This window comes from Cariama cristata, unplaced genomic scaffold, assembly GCF_000690535.1.
Source record: "Cariama cristata isolate BGI_N322 unplaced genomic scaffold, ASM69053v1 scaffold788, whole genome shotgun sequence".
Classification (NCBI taxonomy): domain Eukaryota; kingdom Metazoa; phylum Chordata; class Aves; order Cariamiformes; family Cariamidae; genus Cariama; species Cariama cristata.
In genome coordinates, this window is record NW_009632584.1 from 472 (window position 1) to 22,887 (window position 22,416).

At 36.8% G+C, this 22,416-nt stretch overlaps 1 protein-coding gene across 1 annotated transcript in view; it reads right to left on the bottom strand.

The window, feature by feature from the left end:
* Positions 1–224: 224 nt before the first annotated feature.
* The window catches only part of LOC104166444 (syntaxin-binding protein 5-like), a 56,281-nt gene continuing 34,089 nt past the window's right edge, over positions 225–22,416 (bottom strand). Inside the window, exons 5-9 of the mRNA XM_009706377.1 lie at positions 14,054–14,188; positions 12,894–12,957; positions 10,255–10,338; positions 1,756–1,879; positions 225–307 (exon numbers count right to left, since the gene is read on the bottom strand). Coding sequence (XP_009704679.1) covers positions 225–307; positions 1,756–1,879; positions 10,255–10,338; positions 12,894–12,957; positions 14,054–14,188 — 490 coding nt within the window. The remainder of the gene's footprint in view (positions 308–1,755; positions 1,880–10,254; positions 10,339–12,893; positions 12,958–14,053; positions 14,189–22,416) is intronic.

A 22,416-nucleotide genomic window follows, 5' to 3' on the forward strand; every position in this document is an offset into this window, starting at 1 on the left:
GATGCACCAGCAATATCTTTACCTAAGTTAAGGTTTGTATATAGTATTTGTTCACATATGTTTTTGTAGTTTATTCAGCATTATCTGATTTACCAAAACTATTTCAGCTGTTTTACCACAGCTCAGTGCCATTAGGATATGTATTCCAAGAACTGGGAAACAAAGTACATTCCCAGAGAACTGCATTTATTTTACATATGCTAATTTTGCATACAAAACAAGTCTTACCCAGCTCTAGTTGTTTTATATTCCACCTTAAGGATAGGTTTGCAGGGTTCTGGCTTCTTTCCATCCTTCAGCTGCTTTCCTAAAGTGAATTATTTTCTTATATTAATCTTACAATTTGCCATCATGTTATGGAACTATGAAATTCACTATGCAACTTCCAAAGTAGAACATTCATACAAACATATATTCATCATCTCTGACAATTATAGAGCATGTCTCAGAATAATATCACTAAAGATTTGTTAAAGCTTTCAATACACCAACCCAGAATATGTAGGTTCAGGGCTGAGTGTTGGTTTTTTTTCTTTGTTCGTTTGTTTAAGTGTTGTAGAATATTTGTCTTCAGAGATATAATACTCCCCTAAAAAAAGTTGTTTTAAGTAGCACTGGGAGATTTAAAATTTATCTGCATCCACCATTTTGCAATTAAAATTGATCATACAAGTATAATGAGTTTATTCTGAGTGTTATCCTTAAGCGCTAAGACTTGAATTTGAACATGAACACCAGCTCTTTCTCTACTGTGCACTATTAGCAACTAAAGCTTCTACAGATACAATTTTCCATGGAGCCAGTAGAAATTGAGTATGGTGTAAATATGCATCTTTTCTATCTGAACATTGATAAAGTCTGATACAACTACAAAGTTCTGCAGAAAATTAAATTTTCAGCCCAAAATCAAAATAAAAATGCTTATTAGAGACCAAAGCATACTAAAATAAAATTAGTCTTGTCTAACTAGTTTCAGTACTACAGTAGGAGTCAGGTTTTTATTTTTTGACTGCTACAGGACTATACAGAAATCCACAGCTTCCTTTGTCCACTCCAGTTCACAGCCAGCACAGTAAAGATGGGCTTGCTGGGGGCTCAGACAGGTAAACCAGGATGCTTAACAACTGTAACCTCTCAGATTATGCTCACTGTTACATTCACACTTAAGAATCTGAGGTAAATAAGTTGCTAAGATATGACTTAGGCACATTCACACCATGTAAACCTGGCATTTGTATAGAACCTTTTAAAGAGCAGCAACATATTTCACAGAAAAACAACATGTAATGTTAATTTCCTAGATTAACATTAATGCAAGACTTCTGAGAAGTGAGAACATCTTACCCAAATGCTAGTCTTGCTCTGTTACAAACCTTTCCAAGAATGTATATGGTAATCTACACATTTATATATGAAACAGATGCTTGCTTATATGTATTTTAAACAACATATGGGATTGTAATGTCAAGCAAAAAGCAAGCCCTGCAAAATATGCACTAGTTAATTTTGAGATCAATGCCATTGTGTGAAAGGTGGGCTTAACTTTCAAGATTTAGACGAAAGTGCACTTCAGATTCTTATTTCATAAAGACATTTTATAACAAAATTTATCAGAATTTGATATGACAGAGAAAGTTTTTTACTTGCACTGCAAGTGCATTTTTAATACACGGTTTTGCAAAACACAGTGCTATTAAAAATAAGTCTTCTGTTTTCAGAGCTGTCAAACACAGCGGGTATCCATTTTCATCTTACCGTGTGGAGTGATTGTCTGGAATGGTTTGGTAGGAGATTTTACGTTCCATATAGTCAAGGTACCGTCTGAATGACTACAAATAAATTGTTTTCCTTCATGATGCCAAGCTACGGAGTGGATAGCCTATGCAAGAAAAGAGAAAAAAACCAGAACTGTGTAAGTTAAGTACCTTAGCATCATCTTATCCTTACTCCTTCCTCAATGACAGTAGACAGCAAAAGGAAATTAGAGAAAGTACTAATTAAATCATACTGCTCTTAGTATGTCCTAATTTACCCAAGGTAAGTTTGCCATTCATAAGTACTTCTTTCAGACGTACTTTATCTGTCAAAAATACTGTCTTCATTGTCATGACATGTTTAAGGGGAAAAAAAGATCCTCCTCAGTGTAGTATTAAAGTATTTTTCAACAATGGGTAGCATGCAGAGAATATCTGCAAGCATTTACTCCAGTTTTGCTAACCAAAATTTCTTATTACTGGGAAAAATAGTGTCCGTTCAAAATATATCTACTTGACGGGATTATTAAGTCAAAGTTTTAAATGGTATTTTGAGATGTCTATGTGAATACGCACAAGAGGCAAGTATGAGCTGAGAACATAAGTAAAACGAGAATTGAAGTAATAAGATTTTTTGGAAATTAGGATGAATGATGATGATGCAAACAAAATATTAGCTTCAACAAGCAATCTAATGTTGCATTTGCAGTTTTGAGGTACAGGAAAGTGTAGGAATCTACTAGTAAATCTTTCCATGAATACAGAAACATCTTTATATTCATAAAATTAAGAATGGAATGATTAAGCCATGCCACATGAAATCTTACTGCAGAAAAAAGCTGACAAAATGAAATCTAGTTGCTGCCTTAAGGCAAGGGGAAAGTAAACAATGAAGCGTAGAGTACAAATAAGGCAAAGAGATTAACTAGTAAGAAAAGATTAGTGCCATTTCTGTTTCCAGTATCTGTGTTAGTACATGAAGACATTATGAAACCATTAAGTGATGTTCAAAGGAATTCTAGTTATAGCATGAAAATACCAATAAACAATGAAAACCCAAAGTATTCCTCTACTACCCAAAAGGTGTAGAAGGAAGCATTACCTGCTAGAAGCATGGAACTTCGATATTACTGAGAAGGTAGATTTGCTTAATAATTATGGTAAAGACATTCCTCTAGGTAAACTGAAAGCAGGATCGGAATATGTGAAAGCTGATGAGCTGTACAATACCGTCTTTTGAGTGGATACCCTCAGTAGAAATTCTGTCTGTAAGCTGGGCTTGGACTCACTCCAGCTCCTCAGGTACCTTGGGATTTCCTCTGTGAGGAAACCTGAGTGTGAGAGTAGTAGGGAGCCCTAACTAGCAGTGAAAGCTTAGGCAGTAAATTACTAGGTGAAGAGCAAATCACACAAGACAGTTCTAAGATAGCTTTGCCTAAACTCATTACACATGGATTAGATCTTCACACTTCATAAAATTATACAGAAAAACAAGACAGTTTCCAGCAGTATGACTGGGAGACTCCAGAGATTATACAGCAGAGGAAAATGACTACGCTACATGAGTGTAGAGTGTCCAGTAACAGTTTTTCCAACTTAAAGTACTAGAAGATTCGGGTATCCATAAACTACAGATTAACTAAATTTAGTTATTTCTTATTCAAATTTAATCTTGTTCCCTATGTAGTATGGAATCACCATAGATTTTGTTAGAAGACAGACTCAGTGTACCAATATCACATCTACATGTATGTAGCTCAGAAACTTAAGACATCTCACATGAAGGATCCTACAGTCAAAGTGAAATAGTCTTGCTCATTCTGTCTGTAAGATAAATTTTTATTTAGCAAATAAAAGCAGGTATTATAAAAATTTTTGCATAAATATTGGAAATTTGTTTTTATTTACCAACGTAGTGCCAAACAAAGTCAGCGATAAGCAAGTTTGAAAGTGCAGACTTGGTAAAGCAAAGGCTGCATTTCAAAAAGCTCTTTTCACTGACAAAAGAAGTTACCTATGCTATGATTAGCGATACAATGTAATAAGTATGTTTTAAATTCTCTCCCATGTGTAGTCTAACCCTGAAAACAGTATGCAGCCCATCGTGTAAATGAAAGTTTTTGATACACATTTATGTAGAAATAGGTCTTAAGAACCAGTAAGAAAGCAAGCTTTAATAGAATGAAGGATAAATCTGAGAAATAAACACTTTTCCCTTATCTTGAAAAAGAAGGTCAAGAGGAAGGAAACACAACAAACCCATCACTGTTGAAACAGCATTAATGCTTAAGAACATAAAAATATCTGATAAACTGAGCACAAAGGAGGAGGATGACTGTTATCATTTAATTTCTGCAAGGAACCTGATGGAATGGAAAGAACACTTGAAAGAGAATAATGAGGCCTTTGGCTTTATGGCTATGTATTGTCTAGTTTTATAGAGCATCTGGTTACATTTAGCAATGCAGCTAAGTATTAGTTAAAGCATGACAAAAGTACATGGTTTATGTACTTCTACAATAATCCAACTAACAATTCTGTGGACTGAGTATGATAAACATTGGTACAGAGCACTATCCTTTACTATTACACAATTCACAACTTTCTGTAAGCCTGAAAAATAAAACCAGACTTGTAAGTAGTTGTAGCATAATCTCTAGGTATACAACCTGCTAGTATATCTAGAGTGACAAGTCAGATACAACGGAAAAAGTACTTCTAGAATAATCCAACTAACAATTCCGTGGACTGAGTATGATAACATTGGTACAGAGCACTATCTTTTACTATTACACAATTCACAACTTTCTGTAAGCCTGAAAAATAAAACCAGACTTGTAAGTAGTTGTAGCCTAATCTCTAGGTATACAACCTGCTAGTATATCTAGAGTGACAAGTCAGATACAACGGAAAAAAGTACAGTAACTTTAGGTGGCAGTAATTGGTTGATATGAATAGCCTCAATCACCAAAGCAAAACTCATAACTGAAAAGTCATCCCAATGTACTCAAGAGCACAAGTTTTGACATTTTTTCCATGGTTAATATTAGTGCCAGAATTTGAAGGAAAGCATAACATCCAAGATGGAAAAATCAGGCAGAATCCACTGAGGCTGCAAACCTATACATGGCTTCTTAGATGCTAAAATACCCCTGGGAGTAACATTTTTTTCCATTATGTTACACCAAACTTACTGATCCAGAATAAAACTCTCAAAGTTTTAATCATAATTCTCATCTTGATTTAAAACTTCACCTGGTACCTTTTTGGTACCACAATGCATCAGTATGCTTAAATCAGCTGGTGCCGATTCAACTGTATCTCAGATATTTTTATGGAATATATCACTGGTCATTACAGACAGTAATCTTCCATGACAACATCATGTACTAGGCACAAGAAAGCACTAAAGGTTTCTTATTAAAAAGTATTCCTACTACCTCCTTCACTTTGATTCAAAGTTAAGGTAGCTGTCCTGGACTATATGGAAGTTTGTTTCAAAAGTTCTGAGACAGTTATGTATTTTCGGGGGAGGGGGTCAGGTGGGGAAAAACCAAATCTTACTCTTTTGGAATAAGAAACCCAGTATGACTGACTGTGCTGTCTGACATACCAGAAATGTAGAAACTAACCATCTCAGAGTATTCTGTGGAGACAGGCTGTGCACAAAGGAAGCTTCACTTTGTCCAGCTGTTCCACACGGATTATCCCACGTGGAAAACTGACTGCTATCCTGCCTGCAAAGGTGGTGAACATATCTGATTTTCAGGAGGAGACATTCTTGCAATGACTGCAACAGTTACCTGAGGGAGACAGCGGGACTGTGAAGTGCAATCACATAACTGAGAAAGGAACAAAACTAAAAGCATTTATACGCATGGCTCCTACAGAAATATCTTCAGTAAATCACTAGCTTTTAAAAAGATCAATGCATGTTTAAAAACATTTTATGAAATTCAGTTTTACTGCTGCAAGAGCTTGTCAATATCAATGACAAGCAAAAGCTTGTCAAGCAAACTGGCTTTCTTTTTTAAATAATATGCACCTCCTTGCTTGCTTTTCAAGTATAACACAATCTTTGGTAGAATGTTTCTGCATACTTTCCCACAGGAATACACCAGAATTATGGAGAATTCCTTTCATCGTTCTTTGGATTTGACCATGATTCTTTACTTTGTTGTGCCATTAATTGAGCTTGAAATACACTCTGCATGACTGGTAGGGTCCATGATCCAAGAGTAGTCATTCTGCAAACTGTTTACCATGGTCTATTCAGATTTCACTGTCCTACTATGATAGTCCTCCATTTCCATGGACAGTATTTCCCAGTAAACCTGAATGGATGATGACACTGACTCCTTTTCTACAGGTTTACCAAAATATTCAAAGCAGGCATAGTAACTTGGGACTACCTATGCTAACTCTCTTGTCAACAGTCTAATAAAGAAAGGGGGGGAATGCTGTAAAAGCAAGAGGAAAAAAAAAAGAATGTAGCTACTGAGACTTAAACAGCAATATATCATGAAGATTGTTTTGATGCAACGAAATGTGCAAGTGCCTAATGACTGCATTAACATGCCTTGGTTTCTGGGAAGTCACATAATCAGGGTTGCTTTTTTTTTTTTCCTCCTCCTCTTAATCCCACAGGCTACTTTGACATGTTTTTAATACTGTAGAATAATCTCTTACACTCAGCCATGTACCAGAACATTGAGCCTAAAAATAGTAATCTATAATACATGTGCTGAGTTAATGCTATCAAAGCTTGCTTTAAATGAGAAGAAGCAAAATACTACTTGAAGAATGGATTTTATTAAAAAACTAGTTTTTGTTTTCAGAAGTTGCACTTCAGTTTTTTAGAAGCAAAACTAATAGTTGAGAAATTTCCTTTATTTCTTTCACAGTTGAAAATACAGTATGGGAAATGTTTGCAGCATAAACTGTATTCCACATAAGAAATGCATAACTTTGTTTTTAAGTCCACAATGTTTGAACATAAAAGGCTTAAGAAAGATGCAAAAAGAATTTAGTCTTATTTTTCCACTGAGCCTGCCCAAGACAAAAACGATGTCTTGAGGAAAGGGTTTCAAAGAAACTTGCCAAGGAAAAGTTCATTCACAACTGCAGTTCCATTATGTCACAGAACATTTCCTCCAAATTCTCTGAAAAAAATGTCACATTTGTGCTTTCTTCTAACTACTGTTATAATGAGAAGCATAATGTACTGGACATTCAGGATATAATTTGTAATATAGAAAAGTCAAGAACAAATTCTAACTAAATTCCCTGTTATGAACTAGAATGTTGTGGAGGGAAGAATATGCCAGCAATCAACACTAATACTAATCATCACCTAGATCTGCCTCCCCCAGCCATGGTTAAGCAGAAATATGATTATAGAAGTTTTAGGGGTGGTGGTTGCCCACCCTATAAGCATTCCTGTCCTTGGGCTGAGTGCTCCCAGTGCTCTTGTGCTGCAACTGTCAGCGCAGGGTGCTGGGCAGGCACCCATGTTCAGACAGGAGGAAAGCATGGATAGTGTTCCACTGACCTAGCTTCCAGGCAACAAGTGAAACTGCCCCACCACAACACAGGAATTTGCTTCAAGAAAGCCTCCTAAAGGTCAGGAAATTTGGAATGAAACCAAGCAGGAATCTACAAAGAGATCTATTAGGATTCAGCTTCTTCCCTGAGGAAATCGCATGGGTATCTTTCCACAAATCTGATCACGCAGGAAGCTTAACCCTCATTGTTCCTTAGCAGAGGAAGATCAAAAAGGATGACATTTGGATCCCTTCACACACCTGAAGTTTTCAGTCAAAAAGAGTTGCAGCAAATGATGATGGTGGTAGACTGCACAGCCCTTCAAGTTACATGTGTTAAGACCAACATCAACTACAAAGTGATGAGAGAGGAAGATACTAACCCAATGGCAAAGTTCCTAGCAAGCAGTCTTTACGGTATCAGTGTGTCCGGCCATCCTGTTCATGATGCCTGATGAAGCCTAGTCACCCATTAACAGCCACCATCACTCAGAAGAGAGAAGTGTATTTCACAGCACTGCTACAGGAAGATGACTGCACAGTTGGAGAGGATCCAGATCCAGGGTCCTGACAGCTACATCTTGTGCCTTGATGTCACGCAGAGCTGCAGCTCTGCTGGAGCACCAAGCCCTGCTGATGTCAACCCTGCAACTCCCAGCAGCAACAAAGCTCACACTAAGCAGAGCACTGGAATTCTAATAGGCACAGAACCAGTCATCACCTTTGCAATGACTGGTGATGGTTTTTGAGACTGATGAGACTACACAGTTAACCAGTACCAGGAGAATTGTTTTCAACAGGGTTAGAGACAGAGAATGTTTCCCCAGCGCTAATAAGCAGGCCTGGTTCACCAAACACGGTCCCTCTGTGACCTCCCTGCTACACCCCAGTGATCTGAGATGGCAGAGTGGGGGAGGAAGAAGAGAGACCAGACAGCATTTTCTGTGTCTGATGAGCAGCTCTGCACCAGATCTCAAGGGTGACAAGACCAAAGTTGATCTCTTCCTACTGGTTCTCAGCTCCACACTCAGAAACAGAATAAGCAGCATAGTGTCTACCCGGGGTAAGTTTCTAGAAGCTGCAATAAAACTTAATTAAAGAACAGACTTAATCAACATATGGATGAGTATAATGCATTAGGTAAAAGAAGTCAACATGCTTTTTTGTAAAAGGGTATCACATCCAACAAACCTCGGAAAATGTTAACAAGCATATGGCTAATGGAAACGCCAATTAAGCTGTCTACACAATTTTCAAAGTCTTGCAATGACATCTCTCAAAGAAAACTAAAACCAAACAGACTAGAGATCCTTGAACAGATGAATAATTGGTTAAGGTATCAGGAAGTAAAGCAAGCTAGAATAAATTGATTCGTTCATGGATGAAGGTAATTGGTAGAGACCCTCAGAGATCTGTGCCGCTCAGTTTATTCATAAGTAACTCAGAAAATTAGAACAAGCATATTAAGGTGATAAGTCTGCTGACAGTACCAAAGCACATTCAAGGTAGAAATCAGGGCTCCAGTGAAGAACTGCAGAAAGACTTAAGAATGTAAGTGTGAAGCAACACGTAAATACAACGGACTTTGAGCTGACAATTAATACTGAAGAATGAGACTAGTTTTACAGGAGGTTGTTCCATCTCCTTAATGCTTGCAGCATCAAAAGGCTAATCCAGTATCAAGATCAAGGGAGAAAGAAAAAAACACAAACATAATTATTCCCCATCATAAATCCAGTGTGCTCAGATCTTGAATGTACTATGTCGTTGTCTTTCTCTTTTATAAAACAAGGATAAAATAGAATGGTTAAAAAAAAGAAAGTTAGATAAGAATAAGAAGAATAAGAGGTATAGGAAGAACCTGATTAAAACTGGAAAAAGATGATGGACATACAAGTAAATTTATGAAACAAAGCAACAGAAGGAATTAATTAGGTGCATGCAATGGAACTGGAAGGTAACATACTTTGAGGCTTATACAGACATTTCTGAACACAAAGAAATCCCATTCATATCTGGTCTTCTACTACAGTTCTGACGATTTAAGGCTTAGACTACTTCAGAGAATCCCCCTTCAAAGAAACTCTTCATTGGTAAAACTAACTCACAAGCATGAGTACCGAGCTAGAACCACAACAAAAAAAAACCCAAAAAACAAAACAACACACAAAAAAGCCAACCACACACACCCCCCACCAAATCCTGTCTTGTGAAAAGTTCAGCACAGACCTAAGGAAAACACACCCGCTGTGATACAAGAAACAGGCCTAGCTGGTACTGAACAATGATACAGACATTTTACAATCAATGAAATGTAAGAGACTGATTTTGTTATTTTAAATAAAATGCATCAGCTTGCATATAATGTTGAATGATTTTTCTTAATCAGTCTTTCAAAGAGCCTACATTCTCTCAAGAATCAAGTTTTAAAGAAATAAATGCCATTCAATGCCTTTTTTTCTTTTAAACCTCCCCCAGTTTTATTTCAAACCTTGATCTTATCCTACAAAGAAAAGGTGTGTTTATAGAAATGTCCTAGTGAGACTATTTAGTGGTTTCTTTTTCCCCTCACACTTTTCAGAATGTCAGAGTCCAAATTAGAGAAACTGCTAAATCATCTTGTTTCAACTGGAGCTCTTAACACAGGTGAAAGTCACACTACTCAATAACAGGAAAAAGATCTGAAAGCTTCCTTCCGCCTCCAGCCCCTAAAATTAGTGCCCGCAAAATCCATGCCACCATTCATTGCTTCATGAACTTCAACTCGGTGAACACTTACTCAGTCTGAAGGTTCTATTATTTAAACTATGGCTCCTTTAGAGAAAACTTCCAAGTGCTTGCAACTTCAAAGAGACCTATTTATTGATCCACTGGTAGTCACAGAAGCAGGATAAGAAAAATAGTAAAAATGATACTATGATATCCTCATAGCAAGTAATGCAGATGAAAAATGTTACCTCATCATGTGTGTATCTGTAATCTGCCTTCTTCGACTTCAGATCCCATAATACCACTGTTCCAGACTCAAAGCCAATCAGAAGCTGCAAGAATAAGCAGATATATTAAGTCTTTGTAAGGATAAGCAAAATAATACCATTTGCAATGCCTGTAGTTCTTGCCCCCAAGAGATGCAACATAATACTACATGTAGTAACTGCAAGTAGTTATGAAGACAAGAGTTAGTGAGAAGCAGTGAAGACCTCAACGTTAGACACATTTACTCTGTACTTGTCATTCTCCTAAACTGCCAGCTAATACAGCTGACATTCACAAAAAATTTGAGCAAGTAAATCCCAGCTGACCAACCACAAGTGCCCTGAGTAGCATCCTTTGTATTACAAGTTAGAAAACAATACCTTCCCACACATGCCGTTGTAGTCAAGGATAGAAATCTAAATCAATATGGTATACTGCCGTACCTAGAGGTTTTTCCTGGACAGTCTTTTCAGCATGTTCAGATTTTCAAGGCGTACAGTTATTTCCAGTATGAAAAATAACAGAGAACCACTAAAATACCCTAAAAATATTAGACACATTTCATCTAGTAAAAGTGAATATTAGATTTTTGTTTCCCTCACTACAGCATCAAGTATACTATTATTTTAAATGCTCTTGCTTATCATAAGCTGTATTTTATAATTTTTCTGCTTTAAATATTAGAAAAAAATCACAGTGATTAGAAGGCTAATAGCATGAACAAATTTTAAAAGTGAGTACACAGTAGGTTCTTGCAACCACACAGGTTTTTTCAGTGATATTTTTCTTATGAGAAATAGAAGGAGCATAAGGTCAGATTCTAAAACTGACTGATAGCCTGGTTAATAAACACAGTAATTCTTAAACTTTAATTGACAATAATTAAATATGAGGTGGGGGTGGAATACACCAGAATAAATAGATCATTTGTCTTTTCTGAAGTTACCATAGCTTCATTGCATTCACATTCTAGGGTCCATGATTCTGGAATGTGATTCAAACCTAATTCTACAGAGAAACCCAATGGTTATGCACTCACTGCAGAGAGCTTCATCCCAATGAAAAAAAAAACTCTACTCATGAAATACTCCTTGCTGGACTGAAACCTCACATGTCTAGGATATAAGTTTTCAGCCAGCATGCTATTAAAACATTTAAACCACTGCTGAGACAATGGTGTCATTCCCTTTCTCTTCAGTTTTACCCATACTAACATGTCAAATGAAAAGCAAGTAAACCAAAATATAATATTTCTCCTGAATAAGTGGAACAGTAGTAAGCAAAATTATTTTCTCTCTCCTTGAAGATTCTTCACAAATGGGAGTTCAAAACTCTAGGATATTTCTGAGACATTACATGGCAAAAAGAATAATTCAGAATTTAATTCATCAATCTATTCAATCATTTATGCCTGATTAAGCTAGAGTGGAGTTGTTAATGAAAATCTGTTTTAAGTAACATCAAGGTCTCTCTGGCTAAGTTATAACCATATTCTTGTCAGAGGTCTACACACTTTTGGAAAAGATACATGTAAGACTGCTGTTTTCAAATCCTTCTTTCTTATTTTGCTTTATTCCTACTGTCAAAATTAAGGAAAATCCCTCCTGCTTACTCCTCAGTGTGAGCCAAGGGATCTAAACAAAAGTTGCAGCAGACCACTAAGATTTGCTAAATATCTGAGGCACACAAGGTAAAGATGCTGAAGATCCTTCACAGAGCAGGTGAGCTCTGTGATCCCATCCCAAGACTTGAAGAGGTCCTGCTACCTGAAGCACAGAGTTAGTCTTGCAACTATGACTTAAGGGGGGGAATGTATGATTTGGTACTACAGTAATTGCTGTTATCTAGAGAAGGCATACTAACATTTTATCTCCTTGCTTTCTCTTAATTCACGAAGTCTTCACTGTGAACTAAAGTTATGCCTTCTACGTTGTTTTTACATGAGCCCCATTAGAGATGTCCCAAAGCAAAGCGTAATTAATACCTGTAGATTAACTTCAATAATACAGAAGGAACTCATGACCATTGAGTTCATAGTTAAGTTGTTCTTTGTGGCTGCTATATCACAGGACATAAAAATTATTGTCTCGCGAGGGCTTCAGGAACTTGTACTGTAAGACTTTTTGTCAAGATGAAAAGATTATTATGTTAATACTATCTCAAAAGAAGGAAAAGACAAGTCTAATACATAGCTTTTTCTCACATGTTTTAGTTGAGCTGACTTTTCTGAAGTATCTAGTTGTACTACAGGCCAACTAGGTTTTATGCAATTTATTATAATCTCTAGATGCTGTGTACTAAATAAGAGTATGTCAGACCTCAAATCCCATAAAAACTGCTGCCTTGGATTAGCTAAACTAAAGATGAAGTACACAGTACTCTATATAAATATGCTATATGTTTTCAAATGTTTCTGATTACAAGATGTAATGTGTCCTACAATCATGTCTGTATCTTGCATCATATTATTTTCAGAGCCTAATACTTTGATTTAGTCTTCCTTTATGCTTTCAATGTTGTCCTCATCTACTTAATCCTTCCTTAAAAGCGGTGGTATCTCTACTTTAAAAAAGCTTTGCCTGAAAAAGAACGTATTGAATAGTCTTTAAACATATCCTACCTTTCCTTCATCCATTGGATTGTCACTAATGTGGACAATAGGTCCTGGGTGAGATTTGGACGACCTAAACAAGAAATATTTCCATTTAATTTAAAAAAATGCCCCTGTCCCAAAACTGCATCTCAAAATGATTGCAAGTAATACAGATTCTGCAGATACAGACTCCATGTAAGCAAGTTACTGACATTTCAGCATGGGGTCACTTTTACTTTTATCTTCAAGTCCATAAATACTTTCTATCTATTTTTAGGCAGTTAGTTTCTGTTTTTTTATAAGGAGAGACTTATTTACTGCTTATTCACAACACAGAAAAAAATTGCTACTAGCTTTACAATATCTATCTTAATGTTTATTGTTACAGAATTGACAGAGTTGGATAAAATGTTTATTCTTATGCCGGAAAACGGGTCTTGCCATTACTCATAAACTGCCCAAGCTGGGTATTGTTAAAACACCACAGAGTTAAGACTTTACGTTGACTTCTTGCTATTGAAGAAGACGGACTTAAGAGCTGTGTTTGTTTCAACAGCCTTTGGCAAGTGATGGACTTCATGTACATTTTGAAGACAGATACAACATTCTGGGAACAAAACAGCACAGGAATAGCAGCATACAAGCATATGTTCTCACCCACAAACCACTATATTTCCATACACAAATTTATCATTAAAAAGAAGGAGCAATGACAATAGGAATAGGCTTATTGAAATTCACATTTTCAGCCAGTAATTTTATACTCAGTATGCATCAGCCCTCTTACAATGCATACCTTTATACTTTAACCCTAAAACTGTGGAAGCGACACGCCTGCCCAAGTACCAGCCACATCATATTTTAACATATATTATTATTTTTCTAGTTCTGTATCACAAATAATTATTTTTATGTCTACTTATATATTGTCTATTTCGCCTATTTTTATGTCTATTCCAGGCACTATGATAAAATAGTGTTATAGGCAGAATCATAAATATTAACACTTCACATTTATGAGAATAAAAAGTATTTACATGACTACATGCACTTTGATCGTGTATTTGGTGCAGCGAGACTAATATGGAGGTCACTCTAGGTAAGAATGACAATTCTGCATCTGATGTTAATGACATCGGGACACTTCTGTTCCCTCCCCTCAACAGACAGTACTTGATTAAACTCACAGTTCAATGGCTTTATTCCACATGATGACATAGCCTGAGAGAGTAAATGATTCCACATTGACAATGTGAATGTTTCCTCTTTCGGTGCCCACATATAGCCATTTACTTTGGAAAGGCAGGTGACAAAATGTTATCCTGAAAGAGAAAGCCGTCAAAAAAGGAATTAAAGTCTTTTAGATATTCTACACTTCAAGGTCTATGCTGCCAAAAGGTAGAAGGAAAGGCAATAGGCAACCAGGAAGAAATAAGACAAGTCACAGGTAGAGAAAAGTAGCAAAGCCAGTACATGACAAAAGTAAGAGATGCATGGACAATGTAAAAAACTTAGAGTAAACAAAAAATAGAAACCAAGGTATTCTAAGACTATGAAGTCATTCAGAAAAAAAAATTCACATAGCCACCTTTGAAAGTTACCATATTGAAAGTTTTTGCTCAAGACGACTGTCATTTTAAACTTTAAATACAATACTCTTATGTTATAATCTATAAACCTCCATTTGAAATCTATGTAATTTCCAGTTTTAAAGAAGAAAGGATTTTTAGAAGTAGCCTTACACTGATTAAGCCAGTTTCAAGTGAGGAAACAAAGGCAGAAAATAAAGCATAAGAAACATCAGTTTACACGTAACCCAAAGTATCCTCTAAAAAGCAAACCTAAAACCAGTCCTAAACAATTATAAAAGTAATTTTTAAAATAGTTTAAATTTGGGTCTATAATTTTACTTAAACCATGTTCTAATCTTCTGCCTTACAGTCTTCTCTTCTGCTAGAAGGAAGCACCTGAACAAAACCCAAAAGCTCACGACTCTCTGTACCAGCACACAGCTGCTCTTTGAGCATAGCTCCTGTGCAAATATTAGTATTCGAAAGCTTGGTTATTTCTATCCTCTTGGGTCCTGCTTATGGTTTACTATTTCTTCAAAACTGATAAGGAAATAACATCTGCAGGAACTGCAGCTTCTAAGTATCTGATTTTTCTATACAATAGAAACACTAACTTGAAACTAAGAGTCTAGAAATGGTCAACTCTAAACCGTTTTAATCTGACAGGGTCCAATAGTGAAAGAAATTGCCTAACTACTTGGACTATCAAATGAGCTTTCAGAAAAGTTTCAGTGATAAGCTAAAAATAATTATTCCATGGAAATTTGTTCTGTCAGCTCTAATCCTTAGCTTTACAGATTTTTTTTTGTTCTTGTTTTCTCCCAGTTGGGCTCCCTTCTGGCTAAATCCATGCATCACTTTACAAGCCTGTCAATAATTATTTATGCAAAGAACAGCTTTAGATCCTTTGCATTAGATGCTGTATATACACGCTTAACTTCAGCACAACAGCAAAGGCTAACAGCAGCAATGAAAAAAAATTGCTAATGGCTGAAAAGATGTTAATTTGTATTACAGGTTTCAAAAGTTAAGGCTTCTGTAGTAATACCACCTGGATCAAAAGTATACCACTTTACTTTTTATATCGCTAATTTCTTCCTAGTTAGGGAATGCAGTTTGCTCAAGCAAATCCTTAGTTTATCCATTTTTAACTCCCTTGATTTCTTGTGCTTGAATATTTAAGCGAAAAGGCTGCACTAACTATTTTTTTATCGATGTTTCACAGGAACAGGATGATATACAAGATTTAAAATGCTCAATGAATGCCAATTCATTGAACTTATAAAGGCTGGAACATTTTTACTAACTACAGTAATCTACAAACACCACACATTAAAGACTCGAGTCTCCCCAACGTCCTTGAAAAAAATATTTTTTGTGAAGCTAAATCATACATCTGTACATGCACTTCCTAGGCAGACCCCAAAACTGTACTGCCCAGTCACAGAGCTCTCCCACTATGAGCAGGTCACGGAGAAGGGGAAGAGACACAGCATAACCCTCAGCACGCTGCACCACCACAGCTTCTTTTTGTGCCAGGACTCCACATGCCAAAAGCAGCTGGCAACCAGATCAGTTGGATCTAAAAATGTGGCCCAGCAGCCAGAAACAACATTCAGGAGCAGGGTCGTGGGCCTGTCAATCTGTGAAGTAATATTTTCAATCACAGTCGTCCAACACTTTCATTATCAAAACCAATCTATTTCATTTCATTTAAAGGTGGGAAAAAAAGTAAGTTGGGGCTGCAACTTTGATTGCTATAGCAAAAGGGCAACACTTAAAGTGTCCAACTCCTCAGTACTCTTGATACTCTTCTTAAATATGCAGTCATACTCAATTTGTCTCCTCTGTGCAAGTGAGATTAATGTACTGAGCTTCTCTCTCTTCAGTGATTAAGGCTTCACCTTAAATGACGTAGATTTTAAACACTGGAAATGTTACAGTCCTCTTAAAAACTAAAATTCAGTGAAGCTATGACCATCTGAAAGATCAGTGATGACAGATGACACACTAGCACGTCACCACACAGGCTACATTTGGTGGCCTTGCTTGCTCTGTTGAAAATTGGAGTAAGGATTAAAAGGGATTCAAACTTATTTTGGAGGATGGAAACAAAAGGTCAGGGTCTTCTTGGTGGTGAGGCAATACTTGCTTATTTGACACTTGACCAAGGACAGCATACATTTTTCTTCGGAAAAATGCAGATTTTTTTCTTTCAGAAACCTATCTTCCTGCCACCACAAGATTAGAATAATATATTCCATAACACATTTTAAGAGGAACAGAAGTGGAAGTTGCCACATAATGCTCTGGCTATTTCTACAACTCTCTCCCTACCCACAAATGGATACATATATAAACATGGAAAATACAATCAATTGTTGGGAACAGATCAAAAGACTACAGATACACTCAACCCAAGTAAAAATTTTTTGCAAGTCTCTTGCACACAAACCCCAACCGTCTGAAAACAGTATATCAGTAAAAAGCAGAATACCATACTCTTCCTTTCCTGTACCAAGTTATTCTGGCCAAAGATAGTGGAACAGAAGCATCTATGAAAAATAATAGACCAGTTCTGTGCATCTGAAGAGACAGCCTGGGACTGTCTGAGCCAGTGATCACAGAAAGCAGGCTTTTGCAGGCAGCTCTTTCATGGCACAACAGATTCCTCACATTATCTCCAAGGAAATTTCAGCTGCCTCAGGAAGTATAGTACATTTTGTGAAGCTGACTGAACTTTTAGCATAATGCAAGTATTGTGCACAGCACTTTATTCCAAATATTTACCTTTCCCATACCTGTACAAAGAAAAAAAACCTCTATAGAAAAAAGTTATGCTTTAAAGAGTCGGGTTTTTTTAATCTGAAATCTACAGTATGATTTTAATATATGCTAACATCACTGATAAAATGAGGTACTGCTACGCAACCCCAGTCAGGGTAGTTCGAAACTCTACTGTAGCTGTACTTTTCCCTAAGCACAAAATCTTCCTCCTTACTGCACACATTTGCAGGGTCACTCCTTCCCCTGTCACCCCCTTCTAAAAACACCACAAAAAAATTCACTTTCCTGTGAAATTAATTTGTAAGAGTTGAACCAATAGTTCAAGAAAGCAAAATTATATACAGAAAACCCAGTGGTACACTAGCAGTGGAATATATCGATAAAACCCTCACAAAATATTTCTTGTTCTTATTGTACTTAAAATATAATTTGTGCTATTGCTTATGGGAGAGTATTAGCAGTGACAGGTGAGTGTTTAACAAGCTGTTTAAACCTACTGAAAGGATTTCTTTGAACTGCAGACCATGTGTCTTTTCCGATAATCTTTCAAAGTTAGTTAAGAAAAATCTTAATTGTGGTTGATTCACAACGTATATCAAAGTAGTTATTATAGTAAGTGATAGTATTCCCTAAAGGAATTTAATTACAGAAATATCAAAGAATACAATTTATTAAATTAGCATGTAAGTTGAAGAATTAGGCTTTTAAGAGAAATATTAAGTAAAAGTGACAGGCTGTTATCTTGAATGTAATATTATGACAACAGAAATCCTTCTAAATTCATCTTTACCTTTTCTTAGTCTATTGCATTATGAAGTATTATATGTTCTTCAGAATTTTCCACTGCTTTAACAAAGCACAGTGACAAATACTTTGATGAATGACAAACACTGATAACAGGTTTTATTTTTAAGTCCCTAGAACTATTTCTCTAACCTCAGGCTATCATTATAGGTCTGCAGTTACTGTAATTACACTAGCTACTCAGATCATTATTATATATGCAAAATAAAAGTTTTCCAAGACAAGTGTTAAGCTACCAAAGTGGTATTCTGCATACCTCTATCTTCAGTCTTTCATGCATGAGATAGGCACCACGTAAAGTTCAGAAGATGAAAAGTTTAATTCTTATGTTAGTCTAGACGCCATGCCCATCGTCTCTTCTCAAGTCTTCAATGGACATAAAAAGGTGAAGAGCCAGTGCCAGAATGACATACTGATGGAAGCATGCAGTAGCTGTGATTTTGCCAGACTGCTGCAAGGGGCTTATTTCCAGATCTGGTAACTGCAATAAGCTTAAAACACCTACCTGTACGAAAAAGGCCTGAAGGGGCAGAAGGCACATGCAGAGGAAGAATTCCTCTTCAATGCATCCCAAAATTGTCCCCCCAAAAGACCATGCGGATAAATGCAGTATATCCTAGAAACTGGACCAGGTACTTCAATCCCATTAATATCCCATAACAGCACTCCAAACGATGCTTCCCCAAACACATGCACTCCAAGGGTTGCCTCTAAAGGCAGCTGGGAAGTACCCATGTTCAGTATCTGAGCTGTGGTGTGCACTAGTGGGGTCAGGATGGAGTAATGGGGAGGAAGATCCAAGAACAGAAATAAAATTGTCACCATCGATGCGATCAATACTAGAGCCATTTAGATAATGTTCCAGAAAATGGCTCAATTTTAGAGTTTTCTTAGGTTGCTGCAAGTATTTGTATTTCTACGATATAACATTCCTAATATATTTCATAGCTTACATGTTCTTTCCTTTATAGAGTCACATTTCACCTCTCCATTTTAAGATGGTTTTTCAAGCTTCAGTTGCACTTCACTCGGAAGGGGTCTCCATGTTTTTATTTACACACAAACAGAAAAGGGCTGCTTCACTGCTTGTAATGCTGACAAAAAAACCAATGCACATACACGTTTTGAGGTAACTGATTTGAAAACTAAGAAAATTTTTCAATATTGAAGGAATTCACACCGAATACCCTAAAGATTTGAGGATCTCTTACTACTGACAAAATCCCCTGCACTACACATTTATGAGCTCCTGGTGGTATATCTGACATGACCCAAAAAGTAACCAGACCTTTGGCATCAGAAGACACTTGGGTAGCTTGCTCTAACACATGCAGTTCAGGCTGAATGTTTCATCTGGGAAGTCACACACCACAACTTAAAAAATGGCCATGTTAGAGATGCAGCTTTCCCACAGGAGACAGAAAAATTATGCCCATCGCTGATGGAGAGAAGTCTGTCAGACAGGCAGGGCTTAAAGACTAGAGGTCAAATTCTGCCCAGGAAAGTGGCAGTTGGCCATTACTTGCCTTGTACCACTGTGAAAGTCATCAATGTGCAAGGAAAACGGCTAACAGGGCAACAGAGAGAGTTTTTTATAAAACTGTTTCTTATAAATCTGAAATCTCAGAGTAATAGGACAAGGCACTTCGGTTCTGCCTCAGTGCCAAAGGCAGCAGAAGGCAACTCATGCAACTGCAGTTCCATCAACCGCACGGATACGTGGGACTCTGCGTACATGGCCTCAAGAAAACACTTTTTCAAAGGAATTTGACCTTGCATGAAAGAGACATTCACATATGCAGCAAATCCAGACAATCAAGAAGTTCATTTTTCCCTGCTAACTTCTTGAAACACGATAAAACTCCTTCTAATTACATCATCTAGCGGATCACCATTGAGTAACGTTTTTAAGCCTACAAGTAAAAGAAGGCTTTATATGACACCACAAGGGCAAGCAGACCCAGTGATTGTTTCCTTTCACTCTCAAGAAAAAAAGACAGTTTAAAAAGTATAAAAAAACTCCCTTAGTTATGTGTGAAAAACTTAGTTGTGTCATATATTAAACTTGTACTTGGTATATCATTGACTCTACAAATACTCCAAATATTTAACTTCTCAGAAGTATTGTTTAGATACATATCTGTAATCCTTCTGTTAGTTATACTATAATCCTACGCAAAAACACATAGGGCAAAGGGGAAAAAGCCAGCCCTCAAAGGCTGGAAGCAAAACAGAGATATTGATATACAGAAAGGGGATGGAAAGCACCCACAGCCAAAAACCCACAAACAATGTCTATGATCACCTGCTCTCACAGGCAAGCGAACCTGTATGTCCTTCTGCTAGCCACAAAGTGGCAGAATTGGTCAGTTTATGAATTCAGTGAGGAGGAAGGAAAAAACCTCTCACAATTAATGTCTGCTAACGCATGGGCTGGGTACAAAGTTGCAGTATCTGACAAGGTAAGGTATGTGTCATAATAAAAGTTAAAAGTCTTGTTTATTAATTAGGAAATAGAAGTGGGATTTTTCACTCACTGTAGACAGAGTTTGTGTTTTAAACTCAATGCTAAAGCTGCTGTTTACAGCAGGATACAAAACCAGAGATACTTAAAGCATAATTTTGTAACTGAATTGTGGAGTTTCATGCTGAGGAAAACTGTTTAAATCCCACAGCACAAGAGTTGACATATTAAAAATTAAACTGCTGTCAATGCATTCAGTGATCGATACACAAAGCACTCGCACACTAAACACGTAGTTCTATTTTTATGCTATGGTTCTTGTTCTTGTCTTTGTGCTAAGTCACAAAGCAAGTAAACTATTTCTTTTGGCACTAGAACTGGGAATCTCAGCTCAGGAAGGATGCAAGTCTTAAATAACTAAACAAATTTTTCATACTTGCACATAAAGCTGATTGGTTTGGTTTGCAGCAAAGGAGGCTTAAATTCGTCATCCCACGCCACTTTTTTTTTTTTTTAAGTCAAGTTAGTCTGTAACTTCACCCTCTCTTAAGTTGATTCTGTGAAAGTTCCTGGCTCATTACTGATGTGTGTTTGCCCTCTCACACCTTAGATCAGCACAAAGTTTAATAGTTCCTGCATGGCAAGAAAACTAAAGCCAGACTGGATATCTACCCCGTAACATGCTTTCAATATTTACTCCAATAAGAAGTGTTAACTCTGCTTGTTTCAGAGTTAATCCAACCTAACTTTACTATTTACTACTAAGTCAAAAGAACTTTGACATGTGGCTTGCATTACATATGAACACACAAGAATTTTATTATGTGTAGGATATTTATACAGGTATGTAGACAACAAAGGAACTACATTGTGATTCCCTGAAGGAATCAGAGTAGTACAAAACCTAGGATACTCCGTAAGTGCACACCCTGAATTGCGCATCCTGCAAAGAGGTACTGCTTATACACTTTTAACTTGCGTGGCAAGTCATGCAAGCAACCCCCCCCATGTAAGCATCACTATGCATTTCTTTTCCTAACCCCTACACGCTGCTTCCCACAGCCAAGGAAGAGTGGCCATGCTTAGTATGATATTGGCTTAATATCTTCCAACTTCTGTTTGGTAACTAGAACATGAAGCAGCTGCAAACCCCACATAAATACAACAGAAACAAAAGGCCAGAAAACTTGCAAGACCAGCTTCTTTTGCACTGTGCTTCTGACATATGCCTGTAATTTCAACTAACACGTTTCTCATACATCAAAAACTTCAATCATCAGTTCAGAAGACTTGCTTCAAATTACTAACCGTCACTGGTATAAACAGCAGTCAAGAGCTATAGATCTATTAAATAGCCCATTTCTTATCTACAGATACTGAACTCAACGATTCAACAGAAAGCAGCATCTTTAAAGACTGTTGGCTGCTACTTTACGAAGTGTTTTGCTCAAATCTAAAAAGCTTTTACCCAATGAAGACATTTTTCACAGCTCAGAAAAGTCCGTAATAGACTATTTTTTTTAAAACTATTTTTAAAGAAAAAGCAACTCTTTCTCACCACTCCCTGTTCTTAAAACTCATGAGTAGAAAAGCAAAATCTGAATAAAGATTGGCCTGTGACATGCTGAGCTCAACTATTGAACAGGACACAGATACTGGTTTTCTGCAATGTCAGCACACTTCCAGGTACTCCCAATCAGTTACATAATTTTAAACCTTAGCATCTACAGAGTCCTAGAGCAAATACTGATATAACCGGAATAGCTGCTTCAGTCATGTAGTAAGATTTGGCTTTGTTTCTTCTCCAAGGACATTTTTCCCAATTTGTTAACTTAGTTATTCTTTTACCCAAACATTTCCAAGATATTGAAGTTCCCTGCACAAGCTGGCAAATTAAAAGTATCATTAGAGAAGATACTGCTAT